The sequence below is a fragment of the Lottia gigantea genome (genome assembly GCF_000327385.1).
Source record: "Lottia gigantea unplaced genomic scaffold LOTGIsca_2, whole genome shotgun sequence".
Lineage (NCBI taxonomy): Eukaryota > Metazoa > Mollusca > Gastropoda > Lottiidae > Lottia > Lottia gigantea.
This window is the reverse complement of record NW_008708400.1, coordinates 5,749,411-5,762,172: the sequence shown is the minus strand read 5'-3', so window position 1 is coordinate 5,762,172 and position 12,762 is coordinate 5,749,411. Positions and strand designations below refer to the sequence as shown.

At 30.3% G+C, this 12,762-nt stretch overlaps 1 protein-coding gene across 1 annotated transcript; it reads left to right on the top strand.

Annotated features, from left to right (window-relative positions):
- The first annotated feature begins 368 nt into the window (after positions 1–368).
- LOTGIDRAFT_209091 (hypothetical protein) lies at positions 369–12,664 on the top strand. Its single transcript, XM_009053486.1, has 10 exons — positions 369–462; positions 4,716–4,746; positions 5,770–5,969; positions 7,456–7,555; positions 7,809–7,886; positions 8,106–8,183; positions 8,489–8,569; positions 9,064–9,159; positions 9,481–9,603; positions 9,825–12,664. The coding sequence occupies exons 1-10, from the start codon at positions 446–448 to the stop codon at positions 9,867–9,869; spliced, it is 849 nt and encodes a 282-aa protein (XP_009051734.1). The 5' UTR covers positions 369–445; the 3' UTR covers positions 9,870–12,664.
- The last annotated feature ends 98 nt before the right edge of the window (positions 12,665–12,762 follow it).

Here is a 12,762-nt window from a genome sequence, read left to right as displayed (position 1 = left end):
TTTTGTAAAAGTACAGGATTTTTATTTAACAGACAATTTCTTGTAGAAGTTCTTTTTTGACAACGTTTGGACAAATTATCCATTACTAGATCGTGTTTAAGTCCTCCGACCGCCTGTGGTTGTCACAAGAGATAATTTTATGGTCTATGGGAGACAACTCTTTTATAAATTATAATTTTTCTGCTGAACTCAGTTTGATCAAATCTTTCCCAAAATATTTTAAAACAATTTCATGATAATTTCAATGATTGTTACAACAGTTTTATATCGTGTTTTGACATCGATGTATCAAAAACTATTTTTTTAGTTAATTTTATTAGCCGGAAATAAGATTTGTTACGAGCACCGTGCCGGTGTGACGTCATGGTTAATACCTCCGTTACCTCCCCGTGTTGGAAGTGAATAAAGAAGAAATAAATATTATTTTGGTTTCTAAGAAGACAACATGCTACTGTACGAATTGTAAGGATATTTCTTATTTTCTGTTCTTCAATATTTTACGTGTATTTTAGAAATTGGTTCACGAAGAGTCTAGAGAGGGCGTGTTTTGATATCAAATCAAATCAACAAGCAAAATACAAGACACATTTTCCCTACTATTTTCAAGTCATTGACTCATAGAGTTACATTTGATAGCTTATATTGCTCAGGATTTAGATCGAGTCACTGACCTGACAATTCATAAGGAATGTATAGTTTGTCGGGAGACCTCAGAACTTATTTTTATGGTGGCTTTAAAGACACAATATTCAGTCATACTCAGTCCTACCATTCTTTTTGAAGTTATCGTATAAAAATGTGCTGAGTCGTTTGAAAAATTATCCTTATGGGCATGTGTATTATCTAGATCTATGTATTTTTTAAAATTGAGAGTAATTCAGCTATCGCCTTCTCAGTACGACATTGTTACTGTTGGATGACACTGTCACCTCTATTTCACATGCTGGGGCCATTGTATTTTAGTGTCATTTATTTATTTCTGACACATGTTATTCAACAGATATATTTTTAGTGTTCCAATAATTCATTTGAAACTTTTTGAGTGAGAGTGTGAAATATTCAGTGTGGTTAAAATGTAAAGACCTGTGAGTTTGTAAGGTTTGGCTACGATATAAGCATCATAGCCTACTAGCAAACAAGACCAGGTATCAACTAAACACGACTTTCATATTGTTTTAAAAATGATTTAATTTGTCAAATTTCATGGAAGCTAAAATCAAAATAGAAAATAAAATAATGTTGAGAAATGGCATCAATGCTGTCAGTTTTGAGCTATGACTAGAATCAAACATTCTCATGTTTTATGTTTTTGTTGTGTCTATTGTAAATGTAGCTATTTTCAAGGTTATTGATTAAACAAAATCAATAATTCTGTAGTTCGAATCAAAGACCAAGACATTGTCAATTATAAGTAAATACACTACCGGTACCATAACTCTTAATGCAAGATTGCGAGGCTTAATAATAATTGAAATATGACTTTTGTCACAAATGATCTTTATTTGATGGTTAATATAAGTAGAGTGCCTCAACCAGAGTCTTTCTTACTTTGTTTCTTGATGAAACTGGTCAACAGGCTAATACCGGTAAGTAGTGAAACAATAGTAATGATCAACCATTGATCTGAAATATAAGATTAGCAGGCTTATTTTGTCTAAAGACTCTCAAAGAATGTGAATTTTTTGCTCAATACCAGTATTCTAAAAACTATGGAGCCCCTATGGCGCAATTGTAAACATATTTATTTATTATTTCATTTAAACGAAATAAATATATATTTCGTTTAAACGAAATAATTAATTCGTTTAAACGAAATAAAATCATATATTTCGTTTAAACGAAATAATATTTCGTTTAAACGAATTAATTATTTCGTTTAAATGAAATAATTGATTCGTTTAAACGAAATAATTATTTCGTTTTAACGAAATAATAAATAAATATGTTTACAATTGCGCCTTAGGGGCTCCGTAAAAAACAGCTCAAACACAATGTTTTTTTTTATAAATTTCAATATAAACCAATGAACTATTAAATTACAATTATTAGCAGTCAATTGGACAAAATTTTGTAGAAGCTCATTTTTAAAATAGCAAAGCCCGTAAATGATAAAGTTGATAAAAGATCCTCTCTACATGTCAACTACCTTTACAGAATTTTAGCTCAACTTTAAAAGATACTATGGTAGCAGGGCAAGCTTACTCTGCAACTGGGTTTAAGAGCTCAACATCATTTTTGGACAGATCACATAGCTTCTATTGTTTATTTCGTACTATTGTTATGCTCAAAACTTTAGGGACCTTAATTTGGCATAATGAAAGTATTTGTGATCAGAATGGCTTGCAGTTGCTTGCAAAAAAAAATAAGTTTGTTTTTGAATTTTGATAGTTTATTGTAAATAATGTTGAGAATGGACTAAGAATAAAATACTAAATATGGTCATAACAAGTTCATAAACATGCTATAGTTTAATATGAATATAAATAATCTATTAAAATCCATTTCATTGTGACTGACAATGTCCTTGACTTGTCTTTTTATTCAGTCTATAAACATATAAAATGTCATAAATAATCTTACTGAATTTAAACTTTAAAACATAGAAATTAGAATAACATTAAAATTGATACTTTTTAGTGCAATTACTTGAAAAATAGAAAATAGATAAGGAACAAACAATTCATGATGCAATTGGAATTAAGATTGTGAAACAGTAAATGTAGATACCATCACAATATTTGCAATAAGTAGCTATAGGCACTTGAATATAAATCAATAATATAAACAGTAGAAGTTCAGGTGAGAAATAGTCAATAATAATAGAATGTATTAAACCTGTGTCACCTTGTAAATAAATTTATTTATGTGGGAGGCGAGATTTTTGTTCTGTAAGACTATATTGACTAAATATGTAAATAAATTCTGAGTTTTAATTGTATTACACCTACATTTATTGTCAATTATACTTATATTGAAATTGGTTAATTGAATTATTTTAAAAAAGAGTATATATTGGCTGAATTTTATGGCATGTTTTGATATCACCAGATTTTAATATGCTCAGTAGAAAAGTTTCTTACTTCTTCTGAAACTTAAAATATTGAGCTGTTATGAGGCCCAACACCAAAACTAGGTTAAACTGCTCTTACAATTAATACACTCAGTTTTTTTAATAACCCCTTTCAGAATAATCCAGGTTGATCAAAATGATATTTAGGGAAAGCATTACTTATTTGAGCATTTGATTGGATAACTATTTTGATAGGACACAATAGGACCTAGAAACAATCCTGTGGTAATAATTTCCTCGGATCATAGATAGCTATGATAGGATTCACCTTTATGATTATATTAAATTATAAAGCAGACAATGTAGATCTGTATTTTAAATGCATTGTCTGAAGAAATAGGAATTTCATGTATAGTTGTCTAGAGCAATTCACACTAGTTAATGAAACAAGTTTCCTTTTTCCCTCCACCAATCTACTAGAAGATATTGTATTTAATGATGAAGTAAATGAGATTTATTATTGATTTTGCCCATATTGATCACCAATCTTTGTCTAAATACACACTAAATATCTTATATAATTCTCAATTCATTAGCTTTATTTATTATTTAAAGCAATAACATTAGGAAGATTGAAACTGATTGCTTTCCATTCAACAGTGGAATTAATCAAATTGTGAAAAATTCAACACTTCAAGGCCTAATTCATTGATGGTTGATTTGGTTGTATTAATCAATCATGTCTGGTTCAAAGCTACAAAATGAGATCTGAATGATTTTTTGGTCAGAATAAGCCAAATTTTAATTAATGAGATTTGAAATGTGGATGTTTTAAAGAAATATAACAATGGACATAAAATTCAAAGTCTCCAACTTAGTCAAGCAGAAAAGTAGGACGTAAAACTCCATTTCATTTCCAACTTAGTCAATAATCATCAGTTGGACATACCATAATCCATGACTAAAGAATAAAATATATCACACATTATATCCATTAAACTAAATGATTATTGAAAAACACTTCTAAGCATGTTTCAAAATTACTTTAATGGATTTAGTACTTAGTTTTGTGGATTTCTTGGATTATAAAGGGATTCATTCGTATGGTTTTGACACCACTGTAAGTCCACTGATAAACACAGACTCATTTTGGCAAAATTTAAAGATGTTATATCTTAAAGAGCTAATAAATTTGTAATTATTCAAATTAGTAAGCCATTGACACTGTCAAACTGTGCCTCTGAAATATGAAAATCAATATGAGACTAAATGTGTTATTATGTGTAAGTATCAATCTGTTGTGTATTGTTTCCTCTACACATGGAATGTAAACGAAGCAGACAAAAGATTAATGTTTTCTTTATACAAGAACATAGGTTAAAAAAATGTCATAAAATTTAAAGTCTTTTACTGATACTGCAACTGGAAATACTTAAAATATCAGTTGTCTTTAAGATCTCCTTACCTTTTGACTTTGTTTCAAAGTAATTAGATATTTATGTATTCATATTAATTATGAATTGTGGTATACAGGGAAAGATTTGAAGGTCAGCACCTGGATAATTCTGAGCACTGGCCTTGGCATCAGTGTTAAAGTGTTGTTCTTACCCTCTGGTTGTAACTCATAGCCTAGCAAACAACAATCAAACACTCCTTTTGTAATAATGAAAATAGCATTATAATGTTAATCAATTTTATTTTTCAGTCGGGTGGTACTGCCCATGGAAGTAGAAGAGGTGAGTGACCTTTGTTTTATTTGCTTTGATCAAAATAAGATAAACATTGAACTAGGTGAATCAATGAGTTGAAAAATGATCTCAGATTGAACAACACTTGAATTTTATAGAAGTATAAATATATCATTTCTGAATGATATGAAATCGGTCAAATTTGAAATTCAAAATTCAATTCAGACGGAGTTATCTTGGAATTGAGAATGGAATATTATGAATTGACATGATTCTTTATTGCATTGTCTGAAAATTAAAATAAAAATATATTTTGACCGTTTAAGACTAAGGTATTGTATTGGTAAGCAGGCTGATAAATTATTTGTGTAGGCCAGGCATACTTTTCTTGGTTCAAATAGGTCAAATTATTGTGGAATTTATGTTATTTGAAACAATATGTAGAAATTGAGCGGAAATCTTTTGCATTATGACTATGTAATAAGCATGAATAAAAATTACTAATTTCTACATGCTATGCTACAATGAGCATTTATAATTATTTATTAAAATGCCAATAATCAGTAAAGTCATCTGATATAAACTGATCTGACTGGAAATAATTTATTATTTTGAAATTATTCTCTGTTGTTTTCTTCAAATTTGGGAAAAGTTAGGTTACATTAAGCAATCAAAAAAGTGGGCAGTTAGTATAAGTCATTGTTTGACAATGAAAAAGTCAAAAAATTCCATGACTGTCAGATATAGAAAAAAAGTAAACTAATGCAGCTGTCCTGGCAAAATTTCCCCCATGAACTTGGGCTGTTATTCTTGTAATGGTTGTCTCTTCATATCCTGTCATGGTAATGAAATATTTCATGGAACAGAACATTTGATTGGATGAACACTTGATGCCTCGAACATGAAATGCTTAACAATTTTGTCAGATCATGAATGGCAATTGGAGTCACTGTCATAAAAACACCAAGAAATTTTAATCAGATTTCTTGAGGAACACCATGGAGGAAAATTATCAACTTAAATTTTGAAACCACAAAGCTTATAATGTTGTTGTGGTTATTTCTGTTTTAGTACCAAAGAGCTCAGTTATATTCAGTAGCAGAAGCCAGTAAAAATGAGACGGGTGGTGGTGAAGGAATTGAAGTGATGCAAAATGAACCATTTGATATGACTGGTTTGAAAGAAGGGGATGAAGCTTATCAAGATTTAAGTGCTGCTGGAAAGACATTTAAAACAGGTCAATTTACCAATAAAACGTACCATTTAGCAAGGTATGTAGACTTTTAAAGACACACAATCATCTAAATATATGCGGTAAATATACCTTGAAAATTATCTCTTGGAAATCAATTGGGTTAAAAACATTCCATATAAGTTCAATAAAGTCCAAGGCTATCATTACTGTCTTGAAGTTATCACTTCAGTTACAAAGAAAGAGTGGTACTGGTATCATGCTGAGGTATTATAAAGCTCTTGTCTGATTACACTAGTACAGCCTAGCCCTAGGCTTCATTTCTCTATATGATTTATATGTCTTGTTTCATTATAGTTCATCAATTGATTTCTCCTACTGACTATTACAGCTAATCTCCATTGATTTGAGCCTATAAGATTTTCATTACTATCATTATTATCAGCTTATATTCCAATATTGTAAAACAAGGGTTAGGTTGGTTGAAAGGTTATTCAACAGAAGGCACTAGTTCAGTGGTTCTCAACCTTTTTCAGCCTTCACACCCCAAAAAAATTGTTTCATCCACATTTCCAGCATGTAATGATGTGAGATGCTCACTCAATTCAAAATAATTCTCCTCCTACACCAGTTAGTCATACCCCTGGCCCTGACACACCACCAGCGGGTGAATACACTTCAGGTTGGGAACCAGGGCACAGGTTTAAAGCAATGTTCATTAATGTGAAATAGGTTTAGAGCAAATATTTGAAGTTGATTTTTAAATTTGGTGATTTGATGCCAAAATTTTAAATTTGAAAAATCAAATGCTTTCAAAACCCATTCTGAAATAACGGAAGTATTGGTCCCCAACTTCAAGTGGAAGTTGTCCAATTTGACTCATTGCTCAAATTAATACTTTGTCTGTTGATCTTCTTGATCAAACTGAATTTGTTTTAAAAAGGTTAATTAAAAACGTAGAGTAGTAATTGTTAATGAAGCAATTTGATCTAGTTTTGGTGTCTGGTTTGATAATGGCTCGATATTATTAGTTGAAACCTTTGAAATATGTAGGTGACATATTTCTCTACAATTAGGCCTTTATTTTACTTAAACTCGCACAGTAGTTTTTAACAGCTCCAAAATGCTTACAATACTTTATGTATTTATTTATTTATTTATATGTAATCTTAAATAGTTTTCATGCTAAAAGATGAACGGCTAGATTTTTTTAGTTGAAACTTTCAGATACGTTAAAGGACAAATTTCTCTAGATTTTAATGTAAAGTTTTCACAAATTTGTACAAAAAAAGATTTTGACCTATAAAAAATGAGGAATGTCCCTTTAAGAAGAAAATCAATAAAGTCTAGTCTGTATAGTATCTATTACTATTTATTCTACCTAAAAATATAGTGAACTGCTCGTGTTTATGTTTTGAATCAGACCCCGTACCAACAGAAATATCTTTGTTCGAGTAAGCCATGATATTAATTTTGAAAAATGGGAGCTTTTGAACAATCTTTAATAAAATTCATTAAAAAAAGTTGTTGTTTGTAATGCTAATCCTACATACCTTTGATTTCAGTAAAGTACCAAGATTTATAAGAATTTTAGCTCCTAAAGGTGCCCTTGAGATTAATGAGAAGGCATGGAATGCCTATCCTTACTGTAGAACTTTAATTAGTGTGAGTATCTTTTACTTCCCTTGCTAATTGTTACATTTAACAAAAAATTTGTAAAAGATGATGTCAAAATAAAGCTTATATGAATGGGCTTTGTGGATTTTGAATGGTGTGTCAGAAATCCAAACCATTGCAAAGTAGCATCAGAAGTTTTTAATGCTGAAAAGTAAGCATTGCTTACAAAAATCTTCATTGTATGATGAGTTCAAAGATAATTTATATATCAAACATGTCAGATCTTTTTTCTATATTTCAGAATCCTGAGTATATGAAAGAAAATTTCTATATTGTCATTGAATCAATGCATATAGCAGATAATGGTCACTCAGAAAATGTAAGTAGGATATTTCCCCTCTGTTCAAGTATATCATGTTGAAATTATTGCATTGTCTTTTTTCTTTGTGACCTTTATTTAGTTCTTGATTAATATTACAACTTTGGAGTTAGGAGCTAAGCTTAATGACAGTCTTGTCTACCAGCAGAGCCATTGACCTACTTGTTATGTCATATACAATTAATAACACAATATATTGAAAATGGCTTGTATTTGTAGGTTCATAATCTAAGTGAAAAAGATTTAGCAATACGTCAGGTAGTAAATATAGATATAGCAGCAGATGTTAGCAGATCGGTAAGAGCATTTACATTGTATAACAATTTAACATTCAAATTGTTGATCAAAAAAGTTTCCAGATGTTAGACATGTAGGACCGTAACCTCAAACACGACATTACATTCTTTTTGTCATCTTAAAAACTGGTTTTCTAACTTGGATTATTTTTGTTATTTGGAATGAAGATTAACAATTTGAGTATTGAAGCACAATAAACAGTAAACACCAAATGAGCCAACTGACTGACTTGTGGCTTTGTACTTTGAGCATGCATGGAAAGTAAAAGTATGTAAATGTTTATTGCTTTAATTTTCCTTTTGTAGGATTATAAAGAGGAGTGGGATCCTAAATTATATAAATCCTCTTTAACAGGTCGTGGTCCTTTAAATGCTCCCAACTGGAAGGTAAGCCAATTAGCCAACTGTTTATTTGATAGTGACATTTTGTATGTTGCTTTCTCATTTTGGATGAAAGAAATTCCATTTCATTTAGAGCATTGTTACTGAATTTCATGCCTAAAAGTTGCATTGAAAGGAAGTAAGGCTATCAAAATATGTAGTCTGTCTCCTTTCATGTCTTTCTGATATTATCTTGACGTATTGATGTATTATTTGTGGATTTATATAGGCACAGGCCTGTTCCTTATTCTTATTCAGTACTGGTATTATAAATAAATTACTGTTTATTAAAAAAGAACCATATTATTTGCCTGTGCTTCATTAATAAAATGATATAATCTCTCACATAGAAAAAGAATGCAATGCTAGAAATAAGCCATGGAATGAAGACATACTCTTGAGGATAATAAAACTGTTAATAGCATATAAAATTAGCATAAAAACACAATATTTCTACATACTGACTTTTAGAGTGATTTAATCATGATTTTATATTCAAGGATACAGTCAAACCTGTCATGTGTGCTTATAAATTAGTTCGCGTTCATTTTAAATGGTGGGGTCTCCAAAATAAAGTAGAAAAATTAATACAAAAGGTAAGTGACTTAGTGAAACGTTTATCATTACCAGGAATGGAAAGTAAAAAATCTAAATATTGGTTGATTGAGCTGTGTGGACTGCCAGGTTCATATTTTGGTTAATGTGGATCTGGAAGGGAGAACCTGCTTGGCTATCCTCTCAGTGTTTACTTTAGTAGAGCATTGGTTCAATTATTGGCGATACTACTGGTCAGAATACTTATTTGAATTGCCCTGCTATATATCTTTGTGGGTCATTCAATTGCCTAATTATTTTCTTCTTATAGATCAATCTCTGATTGCTTTGTTAATTTAAAACAATGATCATTATATTTACAGCAAGAGGAGCGTTTGTTTACCAATTTCCATCGTCAAGTTTTCTGCTGGACTGATAAATGGTATCCATTGACAATGAATGATATTCGGGAATTAGAAGAAAAAACGAAAGAAGAATTAGATCAGGTAGGTTGCTGTTCTCTTAGGGCCTTGTTCCACAAAATTTTAGATAAGATTAAGGATATGCATCAATTTCATTGGCTTGCTTTTAGATAGATTTTAGTAATTGACCAATCAGTTGACTTGTACATTAGAATTATCATAATTTGGGATTTTCGGAAACTGATAGATGATAGAGCATAACATAGGACAATTAATTACAGGTTGAATATGTTTGTATTTTGTAGGCTCGTGTACATGGTGAAGTGAAAGGGATGGTAGTGAAGGATTGATGACTAGGAACTAGGTTTATATCTGTAATTTATATATTATAATAGATTTCATCTTGACTGACTGACAACAACATTAGCTTTAGTTTGATAGCATATTTATACTAAACAATCTTGAAATTCAATTCTAAGAACAACTAATCCTGCCAAATATTTTCTTATTAGCTTATCATTAACATCAGACATGCAGTATTTTGGTGGGATCAAGCTTCCATATTGTTAACTTGTCTCTGAAGCAATTTGTAGATGTTGCTCTTCACCATTAATGTCAAATTTGACTGGATTAGTTGTGTCTCAAATTGGATTTGAAAATAGACCTCATCACAGCTTTATTATCTTTGTGTTACTGCTTCAAGTCTTAGTTTGACACTCCTGTTACTTTCTCTCAGACGCGTGCAAAATATTTGGTAAAATTCAAAGTCGATTTTTAACTTCAGATTTGCAATTTATTGCATGGATCAAAGTCTCAACATAACATGGCATAAGGCAAATACCTCACACAAACAATTTTTGTTGTATGTTTGGCCTTTCAGACCATATTTATTTGCATTATATCTGTAAGAGAAAGAAACAGTGATGTGGTCACTCTCTTTTCATTTTGTTTTGCTACTGTGATAATATTTTTATTTTAACAGTTCTCTCCCTTTGAAATCGCAGGCATTTGTAATGTGTTCTTTCTGTAATACTTCTCTGTTTATGCAAATCATGAAGGAAATTTATAGAAACTTATTGTTGTGAAGCTATTTTGTGTTGCTGTCTTGTTTTGTTAAATTTGATTATTGATTAACCCTGTAGTTTAAATAAATGAAATAAGTAATTTGAGAGAAGTATACATGATAATGTATACCTTGTTGAAGCTATTATATTTAAGAACATTAGGGTAATGTGATTCATTATTATTTATGTAATTCGATTAATAGTAGTGATTTTTGACTTATTATGGAAGAAAACGTTTAAGAATGTAAAGATAGTTGACTATTTAGATAGAATTGTCTCCAAGATTTGAATGGCAAGAAATAGTGCTATTTCTATTTATTAATGGGATACTAATCTTTATATATATTATAAAACAAATAGTTGTGAATTCCCACTTTTAAAAAAAAGATGAGAGCTTATCCATTTGAAATTTATTAATTTAAACATTAATTATTTGCTATGTTTGGTTTTCTTATAGTCTGCCCTTTCCTAATATGTTATACACTTGAATGAATAGACTTTGATGTACACTGGTCAAAAATACTTAACTTGGTGCACGGTTCTGATTTTCCATGACAAAATTATGACTATATATCCCCTCCATTGCCCCTACTCAGTGAATATATTCATTCATTTAGATCAGTACTGCTTGTTATATTGCACTGGAAGAATTCTTCTTTAGTTTTGATAATTGAGCTCTTTATGTATATTCTAGTAATTTGATAAAGTAATTTCGTCCACCCTAGAATATTCTTGATGTGTATTTTCTGTGTGGTTCTCAGGAGATCTGTTAGACTGACGTTACCATGGAACAAACATGATTTAGGTCTTTAATTGGATTTATTTGTCTATCAGCTAATAAAGGTTAATCCTATCCATAGTATTTGTAAGAATGACAAAATTTGAAGTGTAGTTCTTCTGCAATTCAATAAAGGTATAATTACAGTAGAACGCTATTATCATCTCATGTTGATGCAACAAAACTGCTGTAGCTATAAATAGAAGATTTCAAATTAGGATCTAAATTACCGTATAAATTAAGCTTTTATTGAACATCAGCAAATGCTAAAAAGATAAATAGTTTAATGTGACTCACAAAATGAGTAAAAGAATACAAAAATGTAAAGAGATTTGAATTATATGTAAAGTAATTGCTGAAGATACCATGATGCAGGGTGTTTGTAGTATATTTCATTTACATCACACAATGTAGAATGTTTCCTGCATCAACTATAATTGTACATAGCTTTAGTTGTAAGTTAATGATAACTGTTAATACAAATTCATGTGTGGCTTGTTTTAAACGTCAAGGACAAAATTAGACAAATATCTCCAGCAATAGGAACAAGGGCATTAGAAATTATGTAATCTTAATGTTTAAAACATGAAAGCGAATTTGTCCAAAATGAATCGACTAAAATATAAGTTTTGTTTTCCTTAATGCACCATTAGATTTCAATGAGTAATCACTTTAGATTGTTAGTATGATTAAATCTTGGTATTGGCATCAACATTTCATCTCTACTGTTTAAAACTGAATTGTTGTATTGTCATTATGTTATAAAAAAATAAGGTCTTGGGTGCCATATTATGGAAATTTTTGAAATCTGTTTTGTGATGAAAACTTAAGATTTCTATAAAACCAGGTCATCACTTGTCTAGTTGTTTCAAACGAGATTGGCACCTTCTAGTGGATTCTTAGCATTGAAAAGTTGATCCACCCAGTTGATTAATCATGGGCCTTAATATTTGTCATGCAGAATTGACCTATGGAACCATGATCATCAAATGATGCCTACCTCAGACTCAGAATCACCATTATTTTTGTAAATGACAGTGACAACTATTGAGATGACATTTAATCCAGCTTAGAAATGTAAGCCATGGATATTAGAAACTGCAGCAGGGCTGCTATTAAAAAACCTCTCTAATCTTGCTTGATTTCAAGAACTAGCTTCTTTGTTTGCTGATAATTTCACATTCCCAAAATTTCTTAAAGCTGAAACATTTTTAATGGAGAAATCAAGTTGTTCAAATTTCTTTGTAAAGTAAAAAATTTGTTTTGTGTAATAATGTATGCATAAAATATACTTAAGATGAAATTAGTGTGTTCTATTTATAAATGTTTATTCCATCAACACAACAGATCTGCTGCTGACTTCCCTTTGAACACTTGAGACCCTTGTGTATCAATCATTAC

What these genes read in the sequence shown, in the direction of transcription:
- LOTGIDRAFT_209091 (XM_009053486.1), top strand. An exon ending in TGCCCATGGAAGTAGAAGAG is followed by an intron (nt 4,747 to 5,769) that starts GTGAGTGACCTT and finishes TTTCTGTTTTAG; the next exon opens with TACCAAAGAGCTCAGTTATA. An exon ending in TAAATGCTCCCAACTGGAAG is followed by an intron (nt 8,570 to 9,063) that starts GTAAGCCAATTA and finishes TTTATATTCAAG; the next exon opens with GATACAGTCAAACCTGTCAT.